A 16,290-nucleotide genomic window follows, 5' to 3' on the forward strand; every position below is an offset into this window, starting at 1 on the left:
CCTATAATGGTGAATATCTTCAAATGATTTTGTATTATTTATGGCAAATACACATAGGAATCCCTCCCCTGTTCTCATGTATTGGTCCCTCATTGCACTGTACTCTTCTTGACCTGCTGTATCAAGAATATCCAAGAGACAGGTTTCTCCATCAATTACTACTTGTTTCCTGTAGGAATCCTGAGAAGAGAGGGAAAAAAAAAATCTTTAAATTAAACATCGCAGACTTTGACCTATAACTCCACTTAACAAATGATCTCAAAATTCTTTTCAAAATTAAGCAAGATTCCACATTCTGAGTCAGGTATTAGCCACCTCTTTACACAAATAGGCAAACTGAGGCACAGAGAAGATAAATTACATGTTCAAGGTTATACAGCAAACCAACAGCAAAGTGTAGAACAGACCCAGGAATGTAGATTTTCATTCCCCTGCTCCAGCTGCTAGTCTCTTCCTCCATAATCTTAAACATATACAGTATAATGTTTTCTAAAGAACATCAGTTGCAAGTGCCAGTCCTGTTTGCTTTGCCCGATAGCTAATTGTAATTTGGATACAGTCCCAGATCAGAAGTTCAGTGGTTGCATTTTCATCAAATACCAGGGTTCCAGAAATATGCAACCCATGGTTTTTCTGGGTCTAGTTTACCTTAAGTCTATCCACTTTGTGAACGATCAAATCAGGCATTTCATCTTCACACCATGGATATTTTCAGGAAACATCCATGAACCATGTCCAATACTGTGACAACAATACACAAACTAGACAGATGTAAATAAACAGTTTACAAACATTTGCAATCCCTAAATTTACAACAATGAAGGAGGAAGAATAGATTTAAGAATGAATTCAAGAGCCTAACATTTAGTGTTGGGGACAATAAGTCTATTTCAGTGGTCCCCAACCTTTTTGTGACCAGTAGCATACTAATGTTTTCAGAAGAGTGGGGCGGGCGCCAACAATTTTTCAAGGCTTATTTTGTATTTGTACATTAAATAAAAAAAAAAAAAAAAAAAATCACATCACATAATATATGAATCCAAAAAAAAGAAAGAAGACAGAGAGAAGCGGCGAGGACAGAGAATACTGGTGCCTGCAGCCCTGGAGTTCTCTGTCCCTGGCAGACACGGGGCCGCAGCTTCTCTCCCCTGTGGGGCACTAGGCAGGCCCTGCACCTGCTGGGAACAGAGAACACTGTGCTCACAGCCTGAGTTCTCTGTCCCTGGCAGGCGCAGGGCCTTGGCTTCTCTCCCCTGCTGGGCACTAGGTAGGCACACATAAATGTCCTGGCGGGCGCCATGGTGCCAACAGGCACCACGTTGGGGACTACTGGTCTATTTTCTACCACTAAGCAGCCTGAAACATGAAAACTAGAATAATCAGTCATTTGAAGACATTTTGATACTAAACTTTGAAAAACAAACTATTGCAACACTAGGGAGCTTACAGCAGCGCAGATGCATCAGTACAGCTGAGCCACTGTAAACTCTCTACTGCAGCTGCTCTAAGCCGACAGGAGAGAGCTCTCCCATTGACTTAATTACTCCAGCCCTCGCAAGCAGCATGTCAGCAGGAGAAGCTCTTCCACTGATGTGGCACTCTCCACAACAGCACTTAAATTGACATAAATTACATCATTCGGGGGGTAGCTAATTCACACCCTTGAGTGACATAACTTATGTTGACTTAAGCTGTAGTGTAGCCATAGTCTTAGTGTCGCTGCATAGTTTTACATTTTTGCAATACAAAGAAACAGTTATAAAATGTGACTCAGATATAAACTGACAATTACTATGACACATAAGAACGAACTACTTCAGCTCAAGTTTCCAGAATCTGGACTTACAGTATCTGATGTATGCAGCACACAAGACTCAAGCAGAATTCAGGCATTGGAAAGTAACAGCTAAATGCTGGAATATACTAACAACTATTTGTTTTTGATGCTGGGTCTCATACAGTTTCATAGAATCATAGCAAAGTAGGGCTGGAAGGTACCTTGAGAGTTCATCAAGTCCAGACCCCTGTGCTAAGCCAGGACCAAGTAAACCTAGGCCATCCATTACAGGTGTTTGTCCAACTTGTTCTTAAAAACCTTCAGTGATGGGGGTTCCACAGCCTCCCTTGGAAACCTATTCCAGAATTTAACTACCCTTATAGCAGCGATACTATCCATTGCTGTAGATTATGCCCAGCACATAGTGTCTTACCTTCAGTGAACATGAAGAATACCTGAGCACCACCCTCTTCATAAACAGACCTTCACATACCTGAATATCATCATCAGACCTCCATCAGTTTTCTTTTCTCAAGGCTGAAGATTCTTAGGTTTTTTAAAACCCTTCCACATAAGTCAGGTTTTCTAAACATTTTATCATTTTTGTAGCTCTCCTCTAGACTCTCTCCAATTTATTCACATCTTTCCTAAAGTGTGGCACCCAGAACTGGACACAGTACTCCAGCTGAGACCTCACCAGTGCCCAGCAGAGTGGGATAATTACCTCCTGTGTCTTGCATATGATACTCCTGTTAATACACCCCAGAATATTAGCCTTGTTCACACCTACATCACATTGATTCATATTCAATTTAATCCCTAGATTCCTGTCAGCAGTGCCATCACCTAGCTAGTTATTCCCATTTTGTAGTTACATAATTGATTTTTCCTTCCCACGTGTAGTACTTTGCACCTGTTTTTCTTGAATTTTACTTTATTGATTTCAGACCAATTCTCTGATTTTGAATTTAATCCTATCTTCCAAAGTGCTTGCAATTGCTACCAGTTTCGTATCATATGCAAATTTTATAAGCATATTTCCCATTGCATTATTCAAGTCATTAATGAAAATATTGACTAGTACTGGACCCAGGCCGACCCAAATAGATACCCCCTTTCAGTTTAACAGAGAACCACTGACAAGTACTCTGAATACTGTCTCAACCAACTGTGCTCCCATCTTGGAGTAATTTCATCTAGACCCCATTTTTCTAGTTTGCATGCAAAACTGGCATGTGTGACTGTCAAAAACCTTACAAAAAACATCAAGATATACCACGTCTACTGTTTTCCCCCAATCCTCAGTCTAGGCCAATAACCCTGTGAAATTTGATTGGTTTGGCATGATTTGTTCTGACAAATCCATGCTGGCTATTCCTTATAGCTCTATTATCCTATAGGTGCTTACAATTTAATAATTTGTTCTAATATCTATTCAGTTATTCAAGTTAGGCTGGCTGGTCTAGAATTCCCCAGTTCCTCTTTGGTCCTCCTTTAAAAGATAGGTGTCATGTTTGCCCTTCTTCAATCCTCCTGGAAATCACCTCCATGAGCTCTTAAAGATAATTGCTACGGGTTCTGAGATTGCTTAAGCTAGTTCCTGAAGTGCCCTACCATGAATTTTTTCAGACCCTGCTAACGTGAATACATCTAACTTATGTAAATATAATTTAACATCTTCTTTCCCTATTTTGGCCTGTGTTCCTTCCCTCTCATTGTTAATATTAGTTCTCTTGAGTATCTGGTCACCATCAACCTTTTTAGTGAAGACTGAAGCAAAATAGGCATTAAACACCTCAGGCTTCTTGACATCATCAGTTATTAGCTCTCCTTCCCCGCTAAGTAGAGAGGACTTACACTTTCCTGTGTCTCTCTCTTAAATGTATATATAGAACCTCTTCTTATTACTTTTATGTCACTTGCTAGGTGTCATTCATTTTGTTCTTAGCCTTTTTGATTTTGTTCCTATGTGCTTGTGCTATACCAGGGATCGGCAATCTTTGGCACGCAACTCACCAGGGTAAGCACCCTGGCAGGCCGGGCCGGTGTGTTTACCTGCTGCGTCCACAGGTTCGGCCGATGGCGGATCCCACGGGCCGCAGTTCACCACTCTAGACCAATGGGTGTGGCGGGAAGCTGCGTGGGCCAAGGGATGTGCTGGCTGTGGCTCCTCGCAGCCCCCACTGGCCTGGAGCGGCAAACCGCGGCCAGTGGGAGCCGTGATCACCCGAATTTGCGATTGGGGAAGGGAAACAAACCAACCTGGCCCATCAGGGTTCTCACTCTGGAGAGCCACATGCAAAGGTTGCCGATCCCTGTGCTATACTTTCGTACTCTCTTAGCAATTTATCTATGTTTTCGCTTTTTGTAAGATTTCTTTTTGATTTTCAGATCTTTAAAGAGCTCCTGATGGAGCCATATTAGTTTCTTACTACTCTACCCATCTTTCCATTGCAATGGGATAGTTTGCTGCTGTGCCTTTACTATTGTCTCCTTGAGAAATTGCCAGCTCTCCTGAACGTAGATTTCCTTCCCAAGGGACCTTACCTTCTGAGTTTATTAAAGGTTCAGTGACAGTATAAGTGAGCACATTACTTTTGTATACAAACTGCTATGTTTCTGTAAATATTATATGCATTATCTATCACTACAGAATACTAAAACAGAGGCATGATATATCCATGGAAAGTGCAAACAATGTTTTTATCAGAAATCTAAATGCGTCATGGGTACAATGATTCAGGAAGAAATACCAGCATTACCTTTCAGATCCTTTTATTTTCCAGTTAACAAAATATCACTCAGTTCTTGTTAATACTAACCAAAATTGAAAGCTTACGCTATTGTGCTGTATTGAGCACTTGTTCTGAATGAAGGGAAAAAAGTAACAGAGAGCCTCAGTTCTAGCTACAGACAGCTTGAAATCTAGCCAACTTTTAAAAAATAAATTTCTAATAATTTAAATTAGTTTAAGGTATTACACCTGCTCCTGGTGCGCCCTACCAACTTTAGGTATGTTTTCCCATTTTAAAGAGTTTTTTTCTCTTCCCTGTTGCTGTGTGAACAACCAACACAAACAAGAGGGAAATGACTGTTTGTATAAGGTAAGGTAAATATTCTACACAGTCACAAAGTGCCAGATACACAAAGTGAACAAACTGAGGGGGAAAAAAAAGTCTCATCTCTTACTTATCTAGATCCTAGAAGGTATTTGTAACAATACCACATAAAATAATTCAAGCACAAACGTGACTAAGTTAACTGTGTGTCCCTTTAAGATAAAGTTTACCTCTCACATCACTTTGGAAATATTTATTTTGCTTAAGTGCAATGTAAAGTGCCAAAGTAAGCAGTAGTATATCAACTTTTAAAAAATACATTAGCATTGTTTAAATATTGATAAAGTTGCAACAAACCTACAAGCTCCAGGAAATTTAAAGTTAAGGTTACCACATTTTTTTGCTGTTGTGGAACATTAAAAAGGCATCCAGAGTCCAATGTTCAGTTCCCATTAAATTGAAAGGTAGAGCTGCCATATTTTGCCATTAGTTTCATCACCAAGCTAATGATAAAGCACCAGCCCCACCTTTGGCTCTGTACTGATCAAATCAAAAGAAAAAAAAAAATCCTTAGTTCTTTCTGTATTCACTTGGACTTTTACTTGAGAAACCATGAGAAAACATCATTCGTGATGAGCAAATGTGCATGTGTCGGTCCTTCATATCTCCCTACCTCTCCAAAGGAGGCAAAAAATTGCATAGCTGAGCTATACCAAAATTAAAAACACACTCTTATTTCAAAGAGAAGGTAGATAAGGTAACATCTTTTCTTTGACCAACTTCTGGTGGAAGGTACAAGATTTTGAACTACAGAGAATTCTTCTTCAGATCAAGGGAAAGAAACTTTCCAGACCTGAAGAACTCTGTAGTTCAGAAGCTTGTACCTTCCACCAACAGAAGCTGGTTCAATTAAAAAAAGAGTTACTCCCTTGCAAAGCTGGTGTTTCTTATATTCTGGGATCAACATAGCTATACCACCACTCTTAATTTAAGAATGAACGTCAAGAAAAATAGCTCAGCCATTTTTTTCCCCCCAGTTTTAAAAAAAATTATTTTTAATGTAAACTTTATAGTCCCTGAAATAGGGGGTTTCTAAAGAAGAAACTGACAGAAATGTAAGTTATACTGACAAATGGTTCAGCTAGAGCTTTCTACTTCATCTGTTACATTAAGATTTCCGAATTCAATACATGTGCATCATAAAACTTTTACACCAACAGTATTCTTCCTATAAGAACTCTTAATATTGACTAGGATTTCTGTAGAAAGTTTGAAAAAAAGTGTTTATTCAAATCCGATCAGTTTCTAATTTCACGTACAAGCGCAGGAAACCCACCACTCTCAGGGCCTCATCCGCAGCCTGTTAGAGTCAATGGGAGTTCCCTCCTCCACCAATCAACTTCAATAGGCTTAGGATCAAACACTTATACTCCTCCAAAACAGAAGACACATATGTAGGGCCAAACGACTATTTCACTCAGCACATAAAGGGAACTTTTAGCTTTTCAGTCCATGTCTAGCCCCTTGGAGATCTGTGACAAATGAGCAGCATAAGACTGCCTTCTCTCCCCAATGTACGGCACACCTACGTAAGTACTCCATGTGAAGGAGGCACGGGGAAAGGAGTCTAGTCTGGTGAATGGGTACCCTAAGCGCCTGGCCTGATCAACTCTTCAGGGACAACTCTGAAGACCACTCTCGTATCTAAAAAGGCACACTCTCCACTCTCCCATTGATCAATCTACTATAGATTTGGGCCTTATGGGAAATTAACTCTCTCCCTCCCCAGCGGAATACTACACTATAGTGTAGCACAGCATCTTGTTTACCACAAAAACAAGAAATGCTTGAAGGAGCTAAGCCCTACAGCAACAGACAAGAAAACCAAATGCAAGAAGTTCTTGCTCCCCAAGTCCCAAAAATTAAAGGAAAATCCATCTACCATGACCAGAAACAGGATTTGAGGTGGCAGAGGGAACAAGGATAGAGATGATTCTAGAGGACAGTTTAAAGTTTGGAATCTCTCTCTACTACATCTGTAAATATTTGAGGAAGAGAAGATACAAGTAAAATTAATATGTTGATATAAATAAGATTTTACATTTATAATTTGACATTTTACGAAAAAAATCTTAGATCATTAAGTTTTGTGAGTGCCTTGACATTGTGTGGACTAGCGGTCTATATGTACCCAGCATAGATAAGTGCTGTACTGTAAGTATTACTATTTCTGAAAAAATTACAAAGTTCTTAAAAGAGAATTTAAAATGCACCATAGAAAAGGCACAATAGATTCATAAGCAAGTTAAGATATTCTCTCGTATGTAGCACTTCAAATCTCTGTGTCTGTGTGCTCTAAAAGAAAATCCCACAGCTAGGTCTGTTGGGACTAGTACCACTGCCCCAAAGCACCATAGCAAAACCAGAAAGTGTCCTTTTACCGTGCACATTCCAACCTGCAATGACAGCCGAGTTATGTGCTCACTCTCTCAGGGAGAGACAGACCGGAATTTAGGCCTGCTCTACACTACGAGTTTATGTTGAATTTAGCAGCATTAAATCGAATTAACCCTGCACCCATTCACACAACGAAGCCATTTTTCTAGACATAAAAGGCTCTTAAAATCAGTTTCTGTACTCCTCCCCGACAAGGGGAGTAGCGCTGAAATCGACATTGCCATTTCAAATTTGGGTTAGCGTGGCCACAATTCGACGTTACTGACCTCCGGGAGCTATCCCACAGCACACCATTGTGACCGCTCTGGACAGTGATCTGAACTCGGATGCACTTGCCAGGTAGACAGGAAAAGCCCTGAAAACTTTTGAATTTCATTTCCTGTTTGCCCAGCATGGAGCGCCAATCAGCACAGGAGACCATACAGTCCCAGAATCAAAAAAGAGCTCCAGCACGGACCGTACGAGAGATACCGAATCCAATCTCTGTATGGGGAGATGAATCTGTTCTATCAGAACTCCGTTCCAAAAGACGAAATGCCAAAACCATTTGAAAAAAATCTCCAAGGCCATGATGGACAGAGGCTACAACAGGGACTCAAACACAGTGCTGCGTGAAACTTAAGGAGCTGAGACAATTGTACCAGAAAGCCAAAGAATCAAATGGACGCTCATGGAGGGAGGGGCGACTGATGACTGTAGCTATCCCACAGTTCCCGCACTCTCCGAAAACTATTTGAATTCTGGGCTGAGCTCCCAATGCCTGAAGGGTCAAAAACATTTGTCGTGGGTGGTTCAGGGTATATGTCATCAGCCCCCCACCCGTGAAAGCAAAGGAAAAAAATCGTTTTCTCGCCTTTTTTCAATGTCACGTATGTCTACTGGATGCTGCTGGCAGACGCGGTGCTGCAGCGCTACACAGCAGCATCCCCTTGCCCTTGCCTTGCGGACGGCAGATGGTACAGTAGGACTGTATCCGTCATCATCATCGTCCCATGGGTGCTCCTGGCTGGCCTCAGAACTGCATGCCATTCTAGGGGTGCCCCTACAACTACCGCACCCCTGTGCTTCCCTCCTCCCCCACCCTCCCGGGCTACCTTGGCAGCTATCCCCCCATTTGTGTGACGAATTAATAAAGAATGCATGAATTTGAAACAACACTGACTTTATTGCCTCTGCAAGTGGAGATTAAAGGGGGGAGGGGAGGGCGGTTGACTTACAGGGAAGTAGAGTGAACCAAGGGGGCGGGTTTTCATTGGGGAGAAACAAACAGACCTTTCACATCATAGCCTGGCTAGTCATGAAACTAGTTTTCAAAGCTTCTCTGATGCATAGTGCATCCTGATGTGCTCTTCTAACTGCCCTGGTGTCTGGTTGCGTGTAATCAGCAGTCAGACTATTTGCCTCAACCTCCCACCCCGTCATAAATGTCTCCCTCTTACTCTCACAGATACTGTGGAGCACACAGCAAGCAGTAATAACAATGGGAATACTGGTTTCACTGAGGTCTAACCGAGTCAGTAAACTGCACCAGTGAGCCTTTAAACGTCCAAAGGCACATTCTACCACCATTATGCACTTGCTCAGCTTATAGTTGAACTGCTCCTTACTACCATCCAGGCTTCATGAGCCATGGAAGCAAGGGATAGGCTGGGGTAGGTACGACCACATGGTGCTGCCGACTGGGAGAGCAGCCTGAGGCAGAAACCTCCAGCTGACATGATATTCCAGGCATGGCTGAATCTCTATTAGAGGAAACTTAAAGAAGAGAATGACCTGGAGTCATTCCCATTTTTGTCCAGGTGCCCCCAACCAACCTCATCAAGGCCGGCCAGGAACACCTATGACAGCAACAGACAGTACAGTATGACTGGTAACCGTCTTTGTCAACTTGCAAAGCCACAGACAGTACAGTAGGGCTGGTAACCATCTTTGCTAACTTGCAAAAGGCAAGGGGATGCTGCTGTGTAGCACTGCAGTACCACGTCTGTCAGCAGCATCCAGTAGACATATGGTGACAGTGAAAAAAGGCTGAATGGGCTCCATGGTTGCCGTGCTATGGCGTCTGCCCGGGCAATCCAGGGAAAAGGATGCAAAATGATTGTCTGCCGTTGCTTTCACGGAGGGAGAATTGACAGATGACATTTACCCATAACCACCTGCAATAAATTTTTGGCCCCATCAGGCACTGGGATCTCAACCCAGAATTCCAATGGGCAGGGGAGACTGCAGGAACTATGGGATAGCTACCCAGAGTGCAATGCTAAGGAAGTCAATGCAAGCATCTGTACATGGACACACACCGCCGAATTAATGTGCTTAGTGTGGCTGCGTGCACTCGACTTTATACAATCTGTTTCCAAAAGTCGATTTCTGTAAAAATCAGAATAATCCCGTAGTGTAGACATACCCTTAGAGAAGGCCAAATAGTGCTACTGCAGATTAGAGAAAACACACAAACGAAGGGGAAATAGACAACAGCGATGCCCCAGGATCCAGCAGAAAAATACATCACTCAAGTAAGAAAGGGAAACCCAGAGTAGCAGTCATAACTAAAACAAAAAACACTAGTTACTGCTATGCTAGGAACCATGCCAGAAGTCAGTTTGTAATTTTTTCCTGAAAACTAGATTCTGTAATTTACATTGAAAAGCTTTATTTCCATTACACTAATTACTTAATTTGTTATCACGGGTCTTTCACAAGCCTAAAGTCAATCTGAATTGTGCTAATGGCAAACACCTCCACTGTTCTCGGTGATAATGCTGAGATTTTCCACATTTGTGTACTGTATGTAATTTAAGGGGGGGGGGGGGAATCACTTAACTGATCACTGTTTATGTTAGACACTTGCTAAAAAATTCTCTATTTATACCTTTATGAAAGGACCCTCTACACAACTTAATATGAGCATTCTAAACTGTTATTTAATTAGGTTGGAATTTTCCAGAATGCCTAAGTGATTTAGAAACATAAGGTAAAATTTTTGAAAGCAGTTCAGACTTGAGTTTCTAAGTCACATAGGAGATTTTGGAAAACCCACCCTGAACAACTTTCAAGCTTTAGTTGCGTATTTCAAGGACAGCCTACTTGGATGGCTGGTCTCTCTCTAAAGAACATTTGAAAAATACATAAACATTTTAATAAAATGTCAGGCAATGAATGAGCCACAATACATTCTGGATACAAGAGAAAATATTTGACCAGTAGAGGGCACTAATCAAACTGCTTCAATATATTAGCCCATATTTATAAGTGTTGGTCTACATACACACATACATTGATTTAACTAAATCTGTTCCCTAAAACAGTTTTAGTTGTTTAGGTACAAGTGTGAACATACAGCAGCCCAAAGTGGATTTTATGTGGTCTGAGAACTTCCACATAGTATTTTTGTAAGAATGTAAGATCTTACATATGCTACTGAAAAGTAATTTTAGAGAGATACTTATTTATAATGTTGCTGCTGACAGGCAATAAAGTATTTTCCTCTTGCCCCCCGCCCCCATTATCTTTCACAATACAAAAATGTTACAGGGATTGTGGACACCTCCATTAGCCACACTAATAATTTCAAATGTCTGAGTACTTATGGAAACATTTAACTTTTTTACAAATGTAATATTTATTTGTCCAAGGAGAAGCAATCAATGAATGTTACAGAAAGAACAACAGTAATACAAAGTGGTAATGAGACGACGATGATACCATAACAGTGAAAATAAAGCTACTGTCACTGTGCAAGTATCATCTACTAAAGCAGAGGTGGGCAAACTACGGCCTGGGGGCCACATCCAGCCCTCCAGATGTTTTAATCTGACCCTCAAGCTCCAGCTGGGAAGTGGGGTCGGGGGCTTGCCCCATTCTGTGCGGCTCCTGGAAGCAGCGGCATGTCTTCTCTTTGGCTCCTACATGTAGGGGCAGTCAGGGGGTTCTGCACACTGTCCCCGCCCCAAGCGCTACCCCTGCAGCTCCCATTGGCCCAGCGTCCCCTCCCACACCATGAAATCCTCATTTCTGGCCCCACCCCAGAGCCTGCACCCCCAGCCAGAGCCCTCATCCCCTCCCACACCCCAACCCCCAATTTCATGAGCATCGATGGCCCACCATACAATTTCCATACCCAGATGTGGCCCTCGGGCCAAAAAGTTTGCCCTCCCCTGTACTAAAGCAAGGCAAATTTATAACCCTATGTTCTTTCTCACCGTGTGTTAACAAACACCTAATATCTTTATGGCTACAGCTCTTGACTTAGACCCTGAACCCACAAATCCATCTGTGCAAACAGCACATTTAAGCAGCCCTATTCATTAAAATGGGGCTCTGCTCTTGCAGATCCAGTTGCAGGAAAGTAGAAGTGTAACATCCAATTGTAAGAACTTTCCTTGGGGTGCCACTTGCCATTCTAAATGATTCCTTGCCTACAACCTCAGCTATATGGTTTTTATTTTATGGTGCTGTGACCATGTAATCCATTTGTCAGGTCCTTGTCCTAAAGGTCTTACAAACTAACAGACAAAAACAGTACCTAGGACATCCATTCAAACAAGTATTTATCAAAGTAATCTTTAGAGGAATGCTATTGTGATAAGTGAAAAGATGTTTGTGTAGGTAAAAACTGCAGTTGTTTTCTTCAAAACATTACACTAATGATTTCCACAACTGTCGACTACAACATAATGTTGAGGTAATCCTGTGCAACTAGTTTGCAAGCTTCCTATAATATACTAATACAAAGAAATTCCATTAGTCAAATCTTCTAGGAAGTTTACATCTTTTCTGGGGAACATTACATGTTAACAGTCCGAATGAATTTGGTGTTCCTAGAAGCACTAACACTATTATTAATGGATAGTAGTAGTAGGCACCGTAAACTTCCCCATGCAGTTCTGTCCACACACCACAGCTTTTAATGTAGAACTTCCCTGTTATTTTAAGTCCTGGGCATCCAAACAATCCTCTGATTTTGTAGAAGCATGTGACGGTTTAATTGTCAATTCAAGTAGTGAGACTTGCAACTTCAGAGGTATGTTTCTTTTATAAGAATTATGAGAAAAGTCTCAAATGCTATGCTAATTTTGTGCACTTCTCTCACTCTCAATTTCATGCACACCCCCCTAGTTTACTGGTCTCTCCTAAATGAGATCTAGTACCAAGAACCAAATCTTCAGGTGATCAAAGTATATTTTCAGGATATTACCTTTTGATTTTGTAACACCGCTGTGGAAAGAGAGTCCATTGAGCTTAGAATAGAACTTTGAATATCTGCTGGATATCTAAAATTTCTTTAAAACAAGCTGTAAATAATGGTCACTATTATAGCATCATTTAAACAAAATACAAATCAAAAGGTTATAGAAAAGACATTCAAAATACATATATATAGCAATATAAGCCACAGAATCAACATCAGCATTTGAGAGAAAGTAATCTGCCCCTCATGTCAAAAACACTAGTACACATTCTTAAAATTAAATTGTTTACCTCTATTGTAGGATCATATTCATCCACAAAATGATTCTGAATTAGCTGTATTGTCAAGGCACTCTTGCCTACACCACCAGCTCCAACAACGACAAGTTTATATTCTGTCATTTTCAGCAGACCTGGTAACAAAGAAGCCAAGATAAAGCATGAGTCAGTCAGGTTTCAATTACATGTTAAATCATCCCCCAGTTCCTTTACTGAGGTGTTTAAGAAAGGGAAAACCATTCTCTTGCTAGTGTGCACACACAAAAAAGCTTTTGAAAAGACGATGCCATTTCTGTGTGTCAAAAATTGTAAAGGATTTGGTGCAGGCATTGTGCCACAAGTTACTGAACACAAACTGAAACTAATATCTTTAACTGTGAAAACCATTACTTGGGAAAGTTGGAAAAAATCGTTTTTTATAGGTTATATTTAATATTCAGATCAGTTCTTGTCAGAAAATTTAAGAGATTTAGGACGCTGTTCCCTCAAATCTTAAAGACCAAATTGGTGTAAACATTGTTAGATCAGAAACATGCATTAAAAAAAACAAATGCTGCAGAGCAAAGCTGCTACCATCAAGACCTCTCCATTTTGAGCAGTGACATAGCAAGTTGTTGGATATCAGGAGTTATGACTATAATAATATAAAATAACTCAGGAAGCATTCAAAACAGCAAAGCCTTGGAAAGAAATTGATTATTAAAAATGGAGGGTCAGAAGTGATTCACTGGAAAGTTACAAAAGTGGCTAAATACTACCAAGAGAGCAGCAAACTATATAAAGTTTTAATATTCAAATATGAACACAGCCCTTTAAAACATTTTGCTATAAAAAAACTGAACACCAGGGCTCACCTGTCAGATTCACCTTCACGGATTTTTTTTTTTTCCGGGCAAGAATAGTATATTATTATTATATATGGACATCCAATAATATACTATGGTATGGTTGTCATAAATTACCAGAATACAGTCTTTGTCCATTATAGCCAATTCTGTTATATAAAATAATGATAAAGTTGCAAGTAAATTCTTGAATGAGATGCAAAGCCAGTCACGAGGAAAGTGACAGGACAGAAAAGCATGACAGCCAAGCCTTCTGTAACATCTTTGCTCCTATGGCTCTTTACATTCCTTACACTCAAAGCTGGGAATCCCACTATTTGTGTGCATATGGTGATTATTTTGTGGGGGAGGGGTGGAATTTGACAGCATAATATTGTTGGGATCCACTCATGTGGGCTGGTGTGAGGCTCACATTCAAGAGGTGGAGGGCGTTGGCCACCTGTCCTTCCAGCAGCACCACCTCCTCCTCCTCTCAGTGGCAGCAAAATCATTATCTGCTTCAAGAGGGGGGTGGGGCAGAGAGCAGAGTCAGGAGACACAACCATGGGGCAGAGAGAGACAGGGAGAAGGCAGAGAAAGGAGGGGCACAAAGAAGAGGACATTTTGGGAAAGGCAGTAAAAGCACAGAGGGGTCTATGCAGAGAAGCTGGGGAGAGTGGGGGCAGCAAGGAAGTACAGGGTAAAGAGGTGTTGGAAGCTAGGGAGGGAGCAGGGCCAGTATAGCCACTAGGCGACCGCCTAGGGCGCCAAGATTTGGGGGTGCCAAAATGCAGTGCCCAAAATTATTATTTTTTTTTACACTACAGTGGAGTCACATCTTACACAGCGGTTAGGTTCTAAAGTCACAGCGTAAGAGGAAAATCGTGTATAGTGAAAATTACCATAAAATACAGTATACACTAGAGCAAGGGTCCTCAACCTACAGCACACATGCCAAAGGTGGCACGCAAGCTGATTTTTTTTTTTTTTAAATGGCAGGCTGCGGGTCCTAGCTGCCGCTGAGCCTGCTGCTGACCTGCGGTTCTGTTCACTCAGCCGCCAGCCCCACTCAGCCTGCTGGGGTCCCAGCCAGCTCCGCTCAGCCTGCTGCCAGCCTGGGTGAACGGTCAGGGGTTCCGTTCACCCAGGCCGGCAGGAGTCTGAGCGGATGGGACCCCAGCTGGCAGAGGGCTGAGATCCCAGCCGCCGACCCCGCTTAGCCCGCTGCTGGTCTGGGGTTCCGGCTGCCAGCCCTTTGCCAGCCAGGGTCTCAGCCACCGGCCCTGCTCAGCCTCCTGCCAGTCCGGGTGAACAGCAGGAGGCTGAGCGGAGTCGTTGGCTGGGACCCCGGCTGGCAGCTGAGTGAACAGAACCCCAGGCCGGCAGCAGGCTCAGCGGTGGCCAGGACGCACAGCCTGCCATAAAAAAGAAAAAAAATCAGCTCATGTGCCACCTTTGCACACATGCCATAGGTTGAGGACCGCTGTTCTAACATATACAGTGTATACTGTGTGTACTGTAGTTTATGGTAATTTTCACTATACATGATTTTCCTCTTACGCACTGACCTTAGAATCTAACCCTGCATAAGATGTGACTCCACTGTATTCATTTTTGAAAACTTATAATAAGCGATGCTCCCGAGGAGGGGGTGCAAGGTGGAAGTTTCACTTAAGGTGCAAAATATCCTTGTACTGGCCCTGGGAGGGAGGTATGAAGAGGTGCTGGGTATAGGGGAAACTCAGTATGGTATAGAGTAGGAGACAGGAGTAGAGAAGGAGCAGGGTTTAGTTGCTCTTGGGTGTGTAGAGGAGTGTGGATCAAGGGTCTAGAACAGGAGTGGGCAAACTACAGCCCTGCGGCTGCATTTGGGCCTTCAGACATTTTAATCCAGCCCTTGAGCTCCAGTCAGGGAGCAGGGTCGGGGACTTGCCCTGCTCCATATGTGCTGGGGCTCTGTGTGGCTCCCAGAAGCAGCAGCATGTCCCCCTTTAGCTCCTATGTGTAGGGGCTGCCAGGGGGCTCCACATGCTACCCCTTCCCCAAGCACCGCCCCCAAAGCTTCCATTGGCCGGGAATCGTGAGCATTCATGACCCGCCATATGATTTCCATACCCAGATGTGACCCTCGGGCCAAAAAGTTTGCCAACCCCTGGTCTAGAAGCCCTAGAGCAGAACAGAGGGCTGTAAGGGAGCAGGAAGCTAAAGATACGGATGGGTGTAGGGGATATATAGAGGCTCTGAGGCCAGGGGCGGCAGGTTTGTATAATTTTTTGTGGTGCTCAGAACGGGTCCAACTCTCGCCCCCACCCACACCCACACACAAGGCTCTGGGAGGGAGTTTGGGGGAGGGAAGGGTGCAGGTTCTGGACTGGGGCAGGGAGTTGGGGTGCGGGAGGAGGTTTGGGGTGTGGGCTCTAGGTGGGGAGTTAGGGTGCAGGAGATGTGCAGGCTTGGAAGGCATTTGGGTGTAGGAGGGGTGCAGGCTTGGAGGGTGTTTGGGTGTAGGAGGGGGTTTGGGCTCTGGGAGGGAGTTTGGGTGCAGGAGGGGTGGGGGTCGGGCTCTGGAAGGGAGTTTGGGTGCAGGTTCTGGGCTGAGGCAGGGGGTCAGGAGAGGGTGAGGGGTGCGGCGCTTACCTCAGGCGGCTCCTGAAAGAGACTTTCACGCCCTCTGGCAGTGGCTCCTAGGTGGGGGAGACGGGGG

At 42.9% G+C, this 16,290-nt stretch overlaps 1 protein-coding gene across 4 annotated transcripts in view; it reads right to left on the bottom strand.

The window, feature by feature from the left end:
- Positions 1-16,290, bottom strand: part of KRAS (KRAS proto-oncogene, GTPase) — a 48,627-nt gene that overhangs the window by 29,080 nt on the left and 3,257 nt on the right. For all 4 annotated transcript variants that reach the window (XM_032789768.2, XM_032789770.2, XM_032789771.2 and 1 more), the window contains exons 2-3: positions 12,775-12,896; positions 2-180 (exon numbers count right to left, since the gene is read on the bottom strand). In XM_032789768.2, the coding sequence (XP_032645659.1) occupies positions 2-180; positions 12,775-12,885 (290 nt within the window). In that variant the 5' untranslated portion in view covers positions 12,886-12,896. The remainder of the gene's footprint in view (position 1; positions 181-12,774; positions 12,897-16,290) is intronic.

This window comes from Chelonoidis abingdonii, chromosome 1, assembly GCF_003597395.2.
Source record: "Chelonoidis abingdonii isolate Lonesome George chromosome 1, CheloAbing_2.0, whole genome shotgun sequence".
Classification (NCBI taxonomy): Eukaryota; Metazoa; Chordata; order Testudines; family Testudinidae; genus Chelonoidis; species Chelonoidis abingdonii.